Below are 19,246 nucleotides of genomic sequence, written 5' to 3'. Positions count from 1 at the left end.
AATAACTTGATATTAGCTTTTTTGCATTCAAATTTTGAAATTATTTCTACCAGCCTAATCAATAAGATAATTGCAACTGCTGATGTGATTTTACTTTTCAATTTTCTTTTTAGATTGCTGAAAAAACAGAAATTAAATTAGCAGAATCTCGTGAGGGCTACAGACCAATTGCCAAACATTCCTCTGTGCTGTTCTTCAGCATTGCAGATCTAGCTAATATCGATCCTATGTACCAGTACTCGTTGAGCTGGTTTGTCAATCTCTTCATTAACTCCATCATGGACAGGTAAGAAGTGCTATGTGAGCTAAGACGACAAGTGTCATGTGCGAGTAGGTCCTCTGATAGTGCAAAGTCTGTGATGGGTGAAGTGGCGGGCTCTGGACTGTACAGATGTAACGCCGGAGATGTATTGATCCTTAATGATCAATACAGTTTTACAAATAGACATTCCTTTGCACTTTTTGCAATAAGGTATGTCCTTGTGCTGTGCATGTTATGCTAATTTTAATGCTATGTTTAATATATTGGCTGCGCCTAGCAGTGTAAAAAGCCTGTCGCTGGTTACCATTCTTTTATCACTGGAGATAAGCGATTACTATGGGACAGTGTTACTTTTGGATGGTCCAAGCTGTAGGGTGGTCGAAAGCTCCAAGATCAAACCCACACCAACAAACCACTCCCAGAACCTCGGCATCATCCTCCACAACAGACTTACCATGAATTGCCAAATCCAGGCAGTCGCCTCCTCTTGCTTCCACACCCTCCGCATGCTCCATACAATCTTCAGGTGGATCCCTTTCAATGCCAGAAAGAACATCACACAGGCCCTCGTCACCAGCCGGCTAGACTACTTCTGCATCTCCACTCAGCTCCTCAAGAGACTCCAGACCATAGTCTACTTTCCAAAATGAACCTACATCATCCCCCACCTCCAGAACCTCCACTGGCTCCCCATCCAGAAGAGATGCCTGTTTAAGGATCTCACACTAGCCTACAATGCTTTACACAACCTGGGGCCAGCTTACCTCAACCACCGCGTAAACGTCAATCAACCCATCAGACACCTGCTCTCCGCCGTGAGCCTCGCTCACACCCTCTGCATGCATAGCAGCCTATGTGGGGGTCAGTTCTTCTCCTACATTGCATCCAAGACCTGGAATGACTTGACCCTCCACATACGAACAGCTCCCTCCCTGGAAAACACAGAAGCAGACTCAAGACCTGGCTGTTTGACTAAGACCTGCAAAACTTCGTCACCTGGATACCTTCAGGGGTGATAGAGGTGCATTATACAAAAACTGATTGATTGAAACCTAAATCTGTTCTCCTCACATTGACATCTTCCCATACCCATCACAGGACCTTTGTCTTAAAAAGAGCGGTAGTTGCAGTAGAGGGCAGGTACGCTGAAGGTACCCTCACATGAATGCATTTTGGTCACCTTTTCTCTCCATTTACCCTTTGTTTTTGTTATTATGTTGTCTTGGAACATTTTTGGATTTCAGTGTTTTTTTTTCTCAGCTAACACAGAAAGTATGCTACTGTGGTGTAATTTAACACACCGTAAAAAATAAAATATCGAACCAGACTCCAAGGCCCATATTTAACTACATGCCCTAGAAATGGGCATCGTGCTTGCATTTGGAAATACAGAGGGGGGCGGTACCCTGACAACACATTTACTGCAATATGGTTCACACTGACATAAAAGGTGTAATGTGACTGGGACAGAATATTGGCCTGTGCACCAAAATATAAGTGGCCCCATAAGGGAATTTAATAGCTAAAAAAAGTGGTCCATCTTTGCAAATTGGGCAGTTTTGAACTTGTAAAGGCACATTGTATAAGCATTTTGCAAGGTACGGAAGACTGAATGGAGTTGAACTTGCTGCAAACAATGTCTGTTTTAATATTAGGGAAATCAACTATAAAAAACAGCCCACTAGACCTTAAAACAGGCCCACAAACAGTAAAAAAAACGGCACACACATTGACCTGTCAGACCAGCCCCCTTGTCACTGCCTGATTGCCCTATAGGCTAGTCACAACCTGGTGCTCAAATTTTCGCAAGGGGACGGTCGCTCATTTGCATGGGGACATGACCCCATAAAAATTGTAGAAAATGATTGTTCTTGCACCTACACCATATTGCAGATGCAGGCACATTGGCAAACAAGCAGTTGTGAGACACACTGATTGCACCCCGTAAATGAGGTGGCACAGAATCAGCATACCCCCATAACCCCGGCCCCCTGATATAACTCCATAAAAATTTGTTCCAGAGATTTTCATTTTTGATTTGTGTTTTTGGATCATTATAGTAGTAATTTAGCTTGGGTAGACATTGCTGATCTGGGGTGAATTTTGCTGGACGACAGTTTTCAAAATGGCGGATATGTTGCAGTGAGGTTGTAATATTTCAGGAACCATGAAACCTATATTCTCATTTTGGTGTCAAAACATAGGTTATGGGGGTCAAGTAGCCTTATAGAGACAGAAAATAACTCCTCAGATGAGCCTTCTGCTATATTCCAAAATAGCGGCTATAAAAGAGGAAGAAGAGACATATATAGAAATGAAGCAAATAATAATAGTTCACTTTATTTATTTGTTTCGGCAATCACTTGTGGTACATTTGCAAAATGTTGAATATTTGAGAAAAGTATATCTACAGAGATATAAAGACAGGGTGTAGTACTTGTGGCTGGCGCCTTCCTGCTCGGAATTCTTTTACACAGGTCAGCCCACCTATTCTGCATAAATGTTTACTACTGAATACTAGATCTCTACCCGGCCACGCTCTAGACATTTGGAATATGTTACAGGATTCTAAGAGATCCTGTCTGTTCCTTACGGAAACTTGGCTGTCCGAATCTTCCTCACCCGATTTGGCAAATGCCGTACCTTCTGCCTATAACATTTATAGGAAAGATAGGTCATCTGGTAGAGGTGGTGGAGTGGCTATTATAGTTAATAAGAATATTGTATGCCATACTTTCTCAGTAGATAATATACAGGGCTGCGAAGCATTAGGCTTTACTCTCCAGCTCTCATCTTCCCAGGCCTGTACTGGTATCCTGGTCTATAGATCACCAGGTTCGGTGGGGCTGTTTTTGGAAGAACTACAGGCAGCCCTATCAATACCATGCCTTAGGTCCAATCATTGCTTTTTATTAGGTGACTTAAATATCCATATGGATAATAGCTCGGATCCGGACACTCTAAAACTGTTAGATATTACTTCCGTGTTTGGCCTATCTCCTTATGTGGCAGGACCGTCTCATAATAAAGGCCACACGCTCTACCAGATTTTTTCTACTTCTCCTATCTGTGTTGACCCTCCCATGCCAGTTTTGTGGTCAGATCATTTTCTCATCACTTTTTCCATCTCTGTCATGGTTCCATCACGGTCTAAACCAGTAGGGTCGCTAAAGCATCTCTCTAAATCTTTCCATCTTCTTACTACAGAGATGCTATCAAATGTTCTAACTAACTTCCCGTGTCCCACCTCTGACAATGTAGAGGAGTACAGCGATCTCTTCCATAATTGGTTCACAGACCGTCTAGAGAGCTTGGTTCCGGCCATGAAACAAAACTCTGCAGAACATCTGCCCCTTGGTTTACCCCTCATCTAAAAAAAGCACGACAAGATCTTAAGAAAGCAGAAAGAGCATGGAGGCGATCCTATGATCTTTCTGAGAGGCAAAAATTTAAGACGCTGACTCGAGCCTACCATAAATTAATTTGGGATGGTAAAAAATCCTATCTGGAATCTAGAATAAATGAAGCGGAGCATTCTTGCAAGGAAATTTTCAGGGTGGTTAAAGATTTCACCTCCCCCTCTGCTTATACTCCGATCCATGCCCACTCCGAAATTTGGTTGAAGGAATTAGCTGTCTATTTTGTACAGAAAATCACCTCTATTCAATCATCTCTCCAGGCCACTTTCCAGCAGCATACGACAAGTCTGGGGTGTCCCTTGCCAGATCATGGCCCCTTTCTGTCCAATTTTCCCCTACTAGATCATGAGAGCTCTCTTGCTATTCTGACAAGTCTCAAATCCGGATCTCCACAGGATCCTTGCCCTGCCAAGTGTCTAGCAAATATGGCACCTGTTCTTAATGATTTGATTAATCCCATTTTGAATCTGTCACTCTCTTCCGGGGTAGTTCCCAAAGCTTGGAAGAGTGCCATGATCTTGCCACTTATAAAAAAACCTGCGCTCGACCCTGCAGTCTATGCAAATTACAGACCCATCTCCTTACTCCCTGCTCTGGCGAAAGTGACTGAAAGGTTTGCTCACAGATCTATTTCCAATTTTATTGAGGAAAGGGGTCTGTTGCATAATACTCCATCTGGTTTCCGTGCAAATTTCAGCACGGAGACCGCGCTCCTTGAAGTCACAGATGCCATCAGGGAGGAGTTGGATGTTGGTAAAAAAGTGGTACTTATTATGCTGGACCTGTCGGCGGCGTTCGACACCGTTCCCCACGCACTTCTTCTCTCCAGACTCTGGGACTTTGGTCTGCGGGGAACGGTGTGGAATTGGCTTAAATCCTTCTTAGCCGACCGCCGGCAGACAATCTGGGCGCCACCCTTCTCTGCTGAAATGTCACCACTTGAAGTGGGGGTCCCTCAAGGTTCCATCTTGAGCCCCCTCCTGTTCAACATCTTTATGGCCCCCCTGGCGGTGACAGCGGAGGCTTTTGGCGCCCGGATTGTCAGCTATGCTGACGACACCCAGCTCCTCTTTGTAAGTAACAGGGATGGTCAGTTTGATAGTGTCCAGGTCAACGGATGTTTGAGTGCTGTCTTTGAGTGGTTTGGACGCCATGGGCTGAAGTGCAACGCAGACAAGTCGGAGCTGCTCTTCTTTGGCTGTACATCTGAACCCGATTGGAAAACCTGGTGGCCGAAAGATATGTCTCCTCCCACTAGCTCGTCTGTGAAAGCCAAAAATTTGGGAGTGGTGATTGACAACAAGCTATCTTTCGGACCACATATTTAATCTCTTACTGGGAAATGTTTCGGCATCCTGCGGATGCTTCGCAAATTTCTCCCTCTAGTCTCTATCCAGCACAGAAAAATTATTGTCCAGGCACTGATCTGCTCCAGGCTGGATTATGCAAACATTCTGTTTCTGGGACTTCCCAAATATTTGGTCAGGCGTCTGCAAATCGCCCAGAATTCTGCAGCCCGAGCCATTTTTGGTCTTCCAAGGAAAGTCAGAGCCACGGATCTTCTTGCCACATTGCATTGGCTTCCAGTTGCAAAAAGGATTCTATTTAAAACTCTGACCACGACTTTCAAGGCCTCGCATGGCATAGGCCCCAAATATATCTCCAAACGACTGTCCTGGTATACCCCTCCCAGATCTCTTAGATCCTCGTCCTTATCAAAGATGAGTGTTCCCACTATCAAACGAGCAAGAGCAGGAGGACGATCTTTTCGTCACTTAGCCCCTCATGCCTGGAATGATCTTCCAATCTCTCTAAGACAGACTTCTAGTCTTCTGTCTTTCCGCAAGGCTCTTAAGACTTTGCTCTTCCCGTAATCTTGATGCTGTTTCTGTGTTTGTATGCCCTTTTGGTGTTATGTTTTTCCCCATCTTCGGTTGGGAGTCTTCGTTAAAGCGCCGGGATACTCCAGTGGAGTGGCCGTGCGCTATAGAAGTGTACAAATAACATAACATTTCTTTTTGTAGCACAGGTCTTGCAAGTACATATATGTGTAAGTTCTGTGGGTAGAGGCTTTAGACATTTCATAGGTTTTAGCACCCCATCAATATCTTCCCGACGAAATTCCAATGGATCTTTCTCTACATATGCATGATCCAAATCTTTTACACATCTTCTGATCAAGTAGAACACTCTTTTAATGTGTGCACACACAGAATATGATGTCGGTGGAAGGTCACTTAGCGGAACGGATCTCTTGAACTCACTGTCCGAATATAGTCAAATGACAGTCAGAACTCGTTTTCCACTCACGTACATGGTATTTTTTTGCGTCATTATAGTCACATTCTTCTTCTTTCTTGGCAACCCTTTTTAGAAACTTGACAGATTCAGCAGTTAAACCTCCAAGCTTTGTTCCATTTTGCTCATAGTGTCATCACCCGTACGAATATGTGCCTTGATAATATGACTGGGCATCTCTGGGTGAAGTTTCTTGTACAGAATATGAAGCAGGATTAGGTGTCTTTTCTCGCCTGTTCCATAACATATCCATAACTCTGACAATCCTTGACTTATGAACATTGCAACAAATCTAATTAGCACAATAATAAAATCTGTGTCATTTGACAGTACTATGACTCGATTGGAACCATTTTGAACACCCCACTCAACATGTGGCACAACATGAAGGTTAGCTTTCTCGAATTTACTGTTAAGTTCTTGAACAATTTGGCCCGTACCTTTTAAATAAATGTCTCTGCAGGTATCAACTCCTCATTGACAATAATTACACTTGGAATAATTGGAAATTCAGTGTTCACTGAAGGATCAGCAAGTTCATCTTGTTCGATGTTGATGACCTGAATTTATCAAGATGCACAGGTATAGGTGTCAAATATTTTATGCAGGCAAGGTCAATTGTTCCACTTGTAAACATACATCTGATTCGGTCACATTCTTTGACAGATAATTCAAGATAACTGTCAAAGACAATGTGCAGTTCTCGCAGCGTGCACACTCACTATCTGTAGAACAGTCTGAACGACCTCTGCGAAGTTTTGCATGGCTGAAATCTTGACCATTCGCAATTGTGACATATAGTTCACAACAACAGCAGTTATCAATGAGGGCACCTTTTCTAATTGAATTTCTTCGGGTGAGAGTATTTTTTAGCTCTTGGATGAGTTTGTGCTTCACTGGTTTGGTTGCAGCATCTCCAACAAATAATATGTTTGTTGGACAAAGAGCATGCAACAGAATATCCTTGATAAATTCCCCCTTTTCTTTTGCTACATCCATCTCTCTATGTGCTTGCGATAGTTGTATTTTGTAACCTGTTTTGTAGTGGCTGGTTGGACGAAACTCTTACTATGGCACGTAAAGCGTGGAAGTTTATCTTTAGTGATTATGTTGAACAGCTTTTTCTCTTTCAATACAAATCTCTCCTGCTTCAGTTCTGTGCATAGTTTCGATCCCTGTTGCAGGACATCTAGTAGACATGTGGGGGATGGGAGCACACTGCTACCTCCCAGGTACAGAGACCTGAGAGGATTGTGGCAGCTTTCTCAGAAAACCCCAGAAGGATTTCGTTTTATCTCTACTGAAGAAGGATGAAATCCAGAAACACATGTGTCTAGAGATTAACAGCACTAACCTGCACCAACTTTGGTGAGACACTCTGCAAAATTTCAAGTAAGCATTTAAATTGAACTGCATGTACCAGGATGCAAAGGGGCGAACTGTGCTGGGAGGTAGCAGTGTGCTCCCATCCCCCTTCTGTTTCAAAAAGGCTCCCTTGAGCCACTGGGTTGACGAGCTCATGGGAGGCACCTTTGCGCCAGGGAGAGGTACAGAGACCTGAGAGGATTGTGGCAGCTTTCTCAGCAAACCCCAGAAGAATTTCGTTTTATCTCTACTGAAGAAGGATGAAATCCAGAAACACATGTGTCTAGAGATTAACAGCACTAACCTGCACCAACTTTGGTGAGACACTCTGCAAAATTTCAAGTAAGCATTTAAATTGAACTGCATGTACCAGGATGCAAAGGGGCGAACTGTGCTGGGAGGTAGCAGTGTGCTCCCATCCCCCTTCTATCTAGTAGACATGTCTTTATATAGTTATTCACATATTGTTTGGTCACAAAGTTGTGTAGTCATACAGGCTCAGTAATTTCAAAGGTGTTTACTTGCTGCGGCATGAAATAAAGAAGGCTGTCAACATGTTTAATAATAAAACGGTCCCCTTTCTTTCCCACAAGTTCGTGGAGAGGAACATTTTCTCGATGCTCCATTAATTTTTGAATTTGTCATCTCTCTGAAAACATTGCAAATAGAAAGGACTACATGGTAAACTAGCTGCCATTGAGCTACATATTCACTTTTACATGTCTGACCAACAATTCCCTTGTAGCTTTTCTGTGATCTCTGGATTGTCTGTTCCAGTTTTATATCTGAAGTCACAGCATTGCGCCTTCCCTTTCTGTCTTCAACAACAAAATGTCTTTGGATGAATTTTCTGTAGAGGTATGGGTTTTCTATCTTAAGCTTCTTCACTCTGTACAAATACCAGGACCCATATCTCAGGTAATTTAAGCAATAGAATTTGCGAAACACAGTAATCAGTTACTCCACAGTCTTCACGTACAGCTCTAAATCATCTTCTCGTTCAGCATGTATCAAGTGTTCCACTAGAACTATCATGTATAAAACATTTCCCCAATACTTGCAAAGTTCTGATTCTTCTTCACATTCTTTGACAAACACTGTGAACTTGGTTTTCGGATTTTTAACTGAGTGTATTGAACATTGCCTGGCTTTGCATTATGTCTTTTGAATGAAGTGCACCCTGTGCGTTGCCCGGAATAGCAAGGTCTACCCAAGGTAAATTACTTCTCTAATAATGCAAAAACACAAATCAAAAATAAAAATCTCTGGACGACAATTGCTTTACAGCAGTATATCAAGGGGCCAGGACTACCAAGGGTGACCCATGAGCTGTGGCCCCAAGGTACCCCCCAAACATCCCCACAGGCCAGTTAAGTCACTGACTGCATCTTTCTGCGACGGATCCCAACCCACTCGTTTACGAGCTGAGCATACCCATGAATTGAAAAGCTGACCAGTGGTTTGAAACTGCTGGTCTGCCTTACAATACTTCACTCTCCAATTGCAGGCAAGATTTTGGTCCGGGACTTGGACAGCACATTGTTTTATACATGATCAGGTATACTGCCCTGGTCTTTACCATTCGCCCTCATTAAAGTGTCACTGTCTTGCTAATTTCACTTAAGCTGATTTACTTTCCCACAGAGTAAATAGAGTCTGCCCTTCTTTATTCGTAAAAATACCCTCCTTTTAACATTAACAACAGTGCCCCATTTACCATTCTTGGGTCGCTTTGCTGAGGAACATTTTGGGCAATATCTCTGCGCACTTACCAAGAATATGTTTGCACTGCGATTGATGTACTAATCCTCCACTGTGCCAGACATGATATTTGAAAAGGATTTATGCAGTTCCATTGGTGAATCTGTCTGAATACCTGCAAATGCAGGCCTGAGAGGACAGTGCCTCTCCTTCCCTGCGTTTCTGTTTACAAAATACCAGCATAGTAACCTCTGTTCTTTAAAATAACTGGGGCCACAATCTAAAAATAAAACAGCATGATGCAGAGGGACGTATAAAGAGACTGCAGCGGTCTGCTGAATAGCTGTCTGTTCCTCCGATGCCCACATCCTACATGCACAAAGTGGAAGTGCCCATAATAGTAAGTTTCCACTTGTAAAATGCTTACACCCCCTTTGAGGTATCATCTTCCATTTAGTGATTTGTGATTACTGTTGATGTCACAATTGTTACATTTCATTGCTGTTTGCAGGATGGGGTCATGAACCATCTTCCTTGTCATTTGTAAAGTCTTATAATGTGTACGTTGCGAGTTGCAAACAGATTTATAACTCGTAAAGGCCTTTGGTACTCTGCGATTTTGTGTTTTTTGCCATCGAAAAGCCTGCAATTTTGTGCTATGCAGGAGTGCACCCACAAAGCATTGTGGAGAGGACATTACATAATACCATGCATGTCATCAGAATACATTTACCATAGAAGAAAGTGTGGCTTCCTTAAATAAGACCTTCACAAATGAAATTTCAAAACTTGCTGTTTCTCTTTTTTGCTAGGCTGTTGTCACTTGCAAAGTTGGAACAGAAGTACCACACCATTATCTCGTACTGAGTTGTGTGGCAAGTTTCAAATCAGTCACAAATGGTGTTTGCAGCACCCAATTTTAAGCACGGCTCCCATACAAATTGCTGTTGGTATCTGTGCGGTACAGGGAATACTCTGGTAAAACTGGTTCTAAAGAACATTTTTCAACCACTACTTCCTGGCACTAGGTTGGGAGCTTGGGATGGGTGTGAAAATGAGCCCAGTACCCTGCTTTAGCTGTGTTTCCAGAGGTGTTTCTTGCTCCCGAATTCTGTTCTCATCTCCCATCTTTTATTTGGTGTGTTGATTGATATGAAGAAGGAATGCTGAATTACCAATGGTAATGGGAGTGAAGAAGTTCTGTTTGCTGTGCAGTTCCAGGCACGATTACTTGAGGTTACCCTCACAATCTCTGACAAGGCCTGGCTGTGAGTTTGAGGATTTCTAGTTTTTATAATGTCAGGGAGTGGTTGTGTCAATAGTATGATGTGGGCCTGGGGGATAATTGATGGGGGACCATGAAGCCTAAGCTATGGAATAGACTTGCCTTAGCACATGTAGCATATAGGATCACATAAATATGTTAGATCACACCTTGCGGTGCAATAGCACTTGGTGAAACATTATTTTAGTCCACATGCGGTAATCTTACCGAGTGTGTTTTTTAGGATCATAGCTAGAGGGAATGATCTGAGATGGATTCCTGATCACAATCAGAAATCAGTTACGTCCATGTCCGGCGTCTGAGAGCTTCTGTGCCAACTGCAGTATCCGTGTATCTCCTGTCATTTGAAATCATCAATAAACAGCTAACCCAATACCTCAAAGAAAACAGAATCCTGGACCCTTCCCAGTCAGGGTTCCGCAGCAACCACAGCACCAAGACCGCCCTCATTGCCTCCACCGACGACATCAGGACCCTGCTGGACAACGGTGAGACTGCAGCACTCATCCTCCTAGACCTCTCCGCCGCCTTCGACACCGTCTGCCACCGCACACTACGCGCACGCCTCCACGCCGCAGGGATCCGAGACAAGGCTCTGGAATGGACCACATCCTTCCTCTCAGGCAGAACCCAAAGTGTCCGCCTCCCCCCATTCCGATCCGAAGCCTCCGAGATCATCTGCGGCATACCCCAGGGCTCCTCCCTCAGCCCGACACTGTTCAACATCTACATGACCCTGCTTGCACACGTCGCCCGACAGCACGACCTCAACATAATCTCCTATGCCGACGACACTCAACTGATCCTCTCCCTCACCAAGGACCCCATCACCACCAAAGCCAACCTCCACGAAGGAATGAAGGCCGTCGCCGACTGAATGAGGGCCAGCTGCCTGAAGCTGAACTTGGACAAGACGGAGGTCCTCATCCTCGGCTCCAACCCTTCAGGTTGGGATGACTCCTGGTGGCTGACAGCACTGGGGACAGCCCCAACACCCACAGACCACGCACGCAACCTGGGAATCATCCTAGACTCAACGCTCTCAATGACCAAGCAAGTCAACGCCGTCTCCTCCTGCTTCAACACCCTCCACATGCTCTGCAAGATCTACAAATGGATCCCAACAGATTCAAGAAAGACAGTCACCCAGGCCCTCGTCAGCAGACTCTACTACGGAAACGCCCCCTACGCGGGAGCCCTGACCAAGCTCATCAAATGACTGCAACGCATCCAAAACGCCTCGGCACGACTGATCCTCGACGTACCACGCCACAGCCACATCACCCCCCACTTGAGAAACCTGCACTGGCCACTACCACCGGCGGGAGATCCTTCTCCCACCTCACCGCCAAAACATGGAACACCCTGCCACTGAGCCTACGACAAACGCAAGACCTGCTGACTTTCAGGAGAACACTCAAGACCTGGCTGTTCGATCAGTAGCAGCCCCCCCCAGCGCCTTGAGACCCTTGCGGGTATGTAGTGCGCTTTACAAATGTTTTGATTGATTGATTGATTGATTGATTGATTGAAATTCGTCTCGGAGAATTATCTCAATATTAAGCTGAATATTTACCTTCTTGGGAATCCTTACTTTCATGGGACCCCTTCTCCGAGATCACCACTCGGTCAACATTGTGAGGATAAGAAATTGTTATATAGTAGGAACTTTCCGAGCCACAGCCACGTATGACTCCGGAGCTTAAATCACAAGGCTTCAAAGACACATCATTGATATACACATTTTGTGACTTCCTGAAGAAGGCGGTTCGCAGTAACGTGCGTAGAGAAACAATAAGAAAACTTACTGTAGCCACAATCTCGACACCATAGTTTCTTGGTTAGAAAGAAACATATCATTTGACAAAACTTGATGTAGATTTATATCAAAGCACAATAATTTTCCTTTCTTGATGCATTCGTGTCTACTGTGGTGTCGGGGATGACATGCATTGTTTTTAAGAAATAAACGAATAGATTTATTTATGCGTTTATAAAAAAAATTGAAATTATTATCTTACATAATAAACATTTCCAGTTTCATATAAAGTTATATGCATGTTCTCCTTTGTATGTACGTGCCTTTAGTCATGTTTGTTAAATGAATAGTTTCCTTGGAACTTTCTTGACCTTGATTTTTATCCCTACCTTAGGAACTCTAGTCATAAGCAGGGAACCCCTTCTCTTGACATTGATTTTCACACACCAAACAGTATCAATTTTAACAAATTATGCGCATGAATATAAAATTTTGTATTATTTACTATTAGCTTCAGGTAATTTACTTTTCAAAGTATTTATTAATATAACTCAGTCATGTATAATAATGCAACAATTCTGTTAATTGCAGTTTGGCAGAAGAGAAAAGTTCTGCTTCTTTCTCTTCCTTCTCATTTTCTGCTTGGATGTTTATTTGAGTTTGTGTTTTTCTACTTGTTTCAGTAACAAATCCAAAATCTTGGAAAAACGCCTTCGTTACCTGAACGACCACTTCACATACAACTTGTACTGCAATGTGTGCCGCTCGCTGTTTGAGAAGGACAAGCTGCTCTTTTCATTTCTACTCTGCTGCAACCTTCTCATGTAAGGAGATAGCTAATTTTGTGTGGATTTTGCCATATTTTTACATTACCTCTTGTTAAATGGAGCATTTCAGTGTGTTTATTTTGTAAATATGAATTTAAACTGTATTACCAAAATGCAATTCCAGACTGGAACTTGACTTTCCAAGTTGTTTATTTCATGGAAGGAAGCTCACTGGCTTAATAATCAAAGCAAATTATTCACCTTTAATTGACCAACGGTGATTGTAGATGACTGAACACATATCTAGGTTAGTTGGACTTCTGAGCTGATGACCTTTTCAATCTCAATCCAGATGTGTGCACTGATTTTGCTTTCAGTAGGGTATTAAATATCTTGCTGTAAGATCCATAAGTGCAACCTGTTTCAGTCATGTTTTTCAGATATTTCTTAATTTGGCCTCCTCCTAGTTATTGAAGCATGTATATTGGGTTTTCTTCTCCTCATCCATAATTATCACTGACATGGAAAACTCCTGGCATGCTGAATCAGCTTATTCAAGAACAAGATGCATTTTGGAGTTGAATGGTATAGGGATGGTTTCAAAACATAGTGGGACAAAGTGGTTTACTTTTTCATCAAAAAAGGACCCAAATAGTAGTTACGTCCAAGTTTAGACCATAGCAATTCATCTTCTAGGTACACTAAACTTCAATCAGTGCTTTTTACTAGAACAGCATGAATGGGTCTTGAATGGCAATGCGTTTAAAGACATCGTGTCAGATTGGGAAATACCAGAGATTGAGACGCAAAGTGTCCCATTTATGACTACAAGTTTCCAGGACCCTTCTGTCTGGGAACTGACCTTACAACAACTTTGTCAAAAGAATTTCCCTATGCCTTTCAACCAATTCCTCTATTCACCTAGGTGAGTGACAAGATAATTTAAATTGCTTCAGATTGTGCTTATCGCTGGGGGTACCCGCACCTTCTCCGGTTTTCTCTGAACCAGCACAAGAATCTTCCAATCAGATGAGTTCTTATGCTGATGCTGCCAAAAAGAAATCTTAACCGCAGCCCCCAATCATTAAACTTGACCACTCGGCTCCTGATATCTTTAAATACAAATGATACTACCTGTTGATTGCATGACAATGTTGAAAGAGGCAAAACAGCCATCAAGAACGTCTTCTAATCCATTCAAGAGGTTCTGCTTTTGTAGGTTCTATTCTACTTGTTATTAATATTGGAGAGGATCACTTTGTCAAAAAGGAAATGTTATTTGTAATCCTGGTTCTTCAACATGGGTGTTCTCTATGATTCAAAAGTGCTCCCCACTCCTTCTGCGACTTGTCGTCCCAGGCTTGAATTTGTTATGATCTTCCGTGGGCATCAAAAATGAACTTCTGAACCACATGATGGTAGAGTACAGCCTTCTGAAAATCTAAAGGTGGCAGGGCCACAGTTTCACAGCTCTATGTAGTTAAGGATTGGGACACCACTTCCTGCCTATTGTTTTTGCTATGTAGTGTTGTACAGTGCCATTTTCATCCAAATATTTTTTTAATGTTTCAATTTGGCTAATTAGATGCTTAAAAAAAAGATCAGTAAATGTTGCCGAATTGGACACGTGTTTTCTGGAAAACATATAAATATGTGACATGTGTTCGCAGATCTTACAAATGTGCAAAGGTATTCTACCTTTTATGAATCTGGAGAGAATTCCATGGTGAAGAACAGGATTACATGCACATTTTCCACATTGGCCAAACTTGGTCATCGCCATCAACATCTTTTGGGCCACAGTTGAAAATATATGTAAATCCATTTTTCTTTGTGTTCCCCACAGTTTGCACTGGATATCTGAAATGTGAACCTGCAGTAGCTTTGTTTTGGTAAACGTGCCAATGCCATTTATGTGCTGGGCATCACCATATACAGTTCGCCATTCTGCAATGCCAGTGCGACATGAGAGACAAGTAATTCCACTGGGACTTTGACATCATGTTAACAAAGTTTTTTGGGTCAGGCGCTATAGCTCAGATATTTTAAAACAATCTAGAGAGGGAACACATCCATCAGACCCATCAAGCTGTGACAAAAACACTATTCGCAAGCAGGACCTTGCTATCAATAGCAGAACCATAGCTCAGGTATTTAGATGTTGGAAACAATGGGCTAGATGTACGACCCTATTTTGCATGCGCAAACAAGTTTGCGACCCATATGCGCATGCAAATTCTAATAGGCCATGTACAATCCCTATTTAGCGAGGCGCAATTTGCGAGTCGCTAAATGACATGGTTGTACATCTGGCCCAATATGTTTTTTTTTATCTCACTGTACCTGAGGTGTTAAGTACGAAGCTAGTTCTAGCTCAAGTACAGCACATGGCTAAAAGAAGTTTCCACTAATTGGCAATTACAAAATTATCCGTGCACGTGAAACTAGTTTACTCTTCTGATGTGCAAAAGTCAAAATGTATTATTTTACTGCAATAACTTGACATTGATGCATTTAAGTCAGTTGATTGGTTTGTAAATTCCATGCAAAGGTGAAGGAACAACCTTGTATTTGTCTAGATTTGTAACTTTAAACCATGTTAACACACACTTTTTTTCCTCGCCCCAAAGTGATCATGTTTCTTAAAGGTCACATGCAATTTTGAAATAAATTTTGTATGTGCCTTTTCAATCAAATATTCGTTTGGAGATGTTTGTATGCTAATTATGACTGATTCACTCCAAGGTTGAGCAATAGCTGCAAGCTCATTGAAGTAGAGTGTACTGCTGCAAGAAGCACTGTTCAAATAATAGGCAAAAAAATGATCCCAACACTGTTCTCTCTCTGTATGTTACTGATCAGCAAGACCAATCCATACAAAAATCTGACACCCATTTCTAAAGTCAAATTTGCTAAATTTAGCTGCTTGATTAATCTTAAAAGGTATAAGAAGTTCATTCAACAGACTGTTGTGCATGTCTATGCTGAAAATATCTTGTGCATAGCCTAAAACTCTAAAATCAAAGGACCTCATTTAGACTTTGGGAATGGGGAACTCTGTTAGAACATTGTGGATAGCCTATCTGCTGTATTACAAGTGCCATAGGCTATAAGGCACTTGTAATACAGCAGACAGGACATCCACCACCTTTGTAACTGAGTATCTTCTCAACCAAACTCTAAATAAGACTCGAAGTCCATCCTAAACACATTGGGCCTGATTCATGAAGGTAAACTGAGACAAAAGTCTAACTTTACCACGTACGGCATTCACAAAGGGCATTTACACATAGTAAAGTTAGACTTTTGTCTCCGTTAAACATACATTTGGGTCCTAAGTTTAACTGAGACCAAAACTGAGACAAAAGTCTAACTTTACTACTCATAAATGCCATTTGTGAATTCTGCAAGTTTTTTGTGAATCGGGCCCCTATCTTCTCTTCTGGATATAATTAACAGATACTTAAATCTCTTTCTTTATTCACTATTCCACCTTATCAGGCAGTCTCCACAAATTGAAATATTTGTAGGATAAGTGGCACGAGTAATGTAAGACACAAGATCCACATCCCTGTTGATCCTAATATATATTGATGTTCACAGTGTTGCTTTTCTCTGGTACTACCAAAAGTTCATATTGCAGAAATATTTAAAGTGATTATCTGTAAAGAGATGATGGTCTTTCGTGACTGATTAAAGTGTCAGTGTCAGATATGCTGCTTTTAACGTTACCATTAATAGCCAATACAAATTTGGTGTATTTAAACAGCCATCTGCCATACTAGATTGTACCTATACTTTTTAAAAGGTATATTTTTGTGCATTGTGGTTCCATGCAGGGCCAAGAAGGAGATTGAATATGCAGAATTTATGTTCTTCTTGACGGGGGGAGTTGGCCTCGAGAACAAATTACCAAATCCAGACCCCTCATGGCTGCCAGATAGGAGCTGGGATGAAATCTGCCGTGCTAATGATTTGCCATCATTTAAAGGACTCAGGTAAAATATAAAGATATTGGTTCCTTCATATAAAAATGTATAACCCCAAATATTGGGCGAATTCGTCTCATGATCACAGTGTCGTGCATTACAAATTTTTTAATTTTATGGATTTTTACACGTATGTACTGCAGAAAGCAATCTGTTCACTGATCTTCAGCTTGTATATATATTTTTAAAATGGAAAATGCAGACATTAGATCTTCTTTTAATTGCCATACCTAGTTGGCATTGGTAAAGTCAAGGCTAGAAGCAGTGCAATGTTGACTGCAAAAAGACATTTAAAAATGCCAAGATTTCCTAGTAAAACTTAATTGCTGCATATGTGCACAAGAGGTAATGTGTTTGGGGTTAGCTCTTTTTCAGTTTCAAAACTCATCTTTGTGCCTTTCCCCCCCCCCCCGAGACAAATTTCTTCAGTTCTTACCTGGTAGAATGTGTGCGTGGAAGAGTTGTCAGATAAGTCCGAAATCTACTTAGAAGTTGTAAGATTAAATTGGACACAAAAAATCTGTCTGCACCATGTTCTCACCTACTTGTAATGAGGGTCTTAAGCACTAAAGCTTTACACACATTTTAGTGTGAGTGTATATTTATAAGGTAAATAAATGTAGAAATGTTGCAAATTCATTGTTTCACCAACCAAAATATAAGTATGGATTAAAACCGATGGAGCTGTCGAAACACGATGGGCCTCATGTACAAAAAGACTGGTAACAAATTGCCAACAGACTAGTTGCAACCTCTTTTTTGCAATGGGACTTATGGACTGGTTGGTTGTGTTGCAAACATTTCAGTCACAGGACTTTCCCAATGAGTATTACTGACCCCTGCAATTGCCTACAAACACATGGATGTTGGTTTGCAGTTCAACATTCCTGTGCTTGCATTCCCAAATGGGGAACCTTTTTTTGTAAAGCAGCCCAAGGTTTCTGGATGGCAACACCATTCACAAAGGGTAAGGTGTCCCATTAAAGCACCTTGACCTATGTTACTCAGATGCCATCTACTTTGAGGTGTTGGGAACTGATCAGTGGTTCGCAACCACAAATGCAGCCCCTAACCATTGCTACATAATATCCAAATCGAAATCAGGAAGGCATGCCCCTTAAGCACTCCTTCCTAATTGAAATTCAGTATGGGTAGGTTACCCAAGTTTATGAGTCTGACATGCTTTTGTGGCTAGCAAAATTGGTTTCATATATACCAAAAAGCCACTTTTTTGTTGCAGACCCTGTGATTTTGCTTTATGCCTTTATAATGACTTTGTGCATCAAACCCTACATACTATAGAGCAGGACGCAAAAAACATATGGTCTTATGTGGGATATCTGAAGTGCAGTACTCTAATGAGCCTTTAATACCGTTGTGCTGCGATTATTGTTTGGGTTGTGCACAATACCCTACAGTGTAACAATTTACAAATGTTAGTTCTTTTAAAGCCAAATGAAAGGTATGATATGTACCATTGGAATCTGAAGACTGGGGCTTCAAACTCCATAAAACAATGGCAGTTTTCTGTGCAAAAACCAGACTTGTTTACTCTGTCAATGTAATTATTTGTCTGATTTTTGAATTTTACAAGCATATATTTCTGCATCTCACTTTTGTTTGGGGAATATAGAACAGACCTGTTGAGTTTGCAGTCTTAGATGGAACCAGGAGTAATCCTAGGTGAACCAAATCTCCTTGGTTTATTCCAAATGTAATTAGTTAGTTATCTGAGTAGTAGCAGTTTGTGTTTTTTCCTAATGGGTGGTAGACCACGTACTTTTGCATCCAGTAGTACATGCTGCAAATATTTAAATGTAATATCATGCCAGAGACTTTGTAAAATAGTTTGTGTTACTTGTATGTGGCACGATTTATTTGTTCCGCTATGATTGAGTTTACAAGAATCAAAAGTTGTGACATGAGAAAATTAGCATGGGAAACTGCACACACCTCTGACACCTGCTTTTTCATTTCGTGTGCTGCCAATTTCAAGCTAAACTTGTCATGGGATCAAAATTCTCAAAGAGTCATTTTTTGTTCTTTAAAATACCAGCAATTGTGGAAGGTGTCACATGACATGACTATGGTATTTATGTAAACAATTAGCATTTGTTCACACGTATACTTTTCACACACAGATTTAATTTTTTGTAATTTGCTGAGCTCTTAATTGGTAAGTGGATCCATGTATATACAATTAACCTCTTTGCTTTCAAGTCTACCCTCTTAGTAAAGTCAAGGACTCAAATCACTGACCTTTTAGGGTTTTGATGAAGGAATATACCACTAAACAACAGGGTCAAAAACCAGATTTTAAAGTGAGTTTTCTGCTATTATTGATAGTATTGTTCCTTGAATCCTTACTTCATCCCACAATAATGCAACTAATTGATGGAAC

The 19,246-nt window shown here is 41.6% G+C and overlaps 1 protein-coding gene across 1 annotated transcript in view; it reads left to right on the top strand.

Annotated features, from left to right (window-relative positions):
• Nucleotides 1-19,246, top strand: part of DNAH12 (dynein axonemal heavy chain 12) — a 1,449,067-nt gene that overhangs the window by 1,122,716 nt on the left and 307,105 nt on the right. The window contains exons 59-61 of the mRNA XM_085624669.1: nucleotides 114-286; nucleotides 12,773-12,913; nucleotides 16,696-16,854. Of these exons, the coding sequence (XP_085480795.1) occupies nucleotides 114-286; nucleotides 12,773-12,913; nucleotides 16,696-16,854 (473 nt within the window). The remainder of the gene's footprint in view (nucleotides 1-113; nucleotides 287-12,772; nucleotides 12,914-16,695; nucleotides 16,855-19,246) is intronic.

This window comes from Triturus cristatus, chromosome 9 (assembly GCF_964204655.1).
Source record: "Triturus cristatus chromosome 9, aTriCri1.1, whole genome shotgun sequence".
Lineage (NCBI taxonomy): Eukaryota > Metazoa > Chordata > Amphibia > Caudata > Salamandridae > Triturus > Triturus cristatus.
The sequence above is the reverse complement of the archived record's forward strand: the minus strand, read 5'-3'. Positions and strand labels throughout refer to the sequence as shown.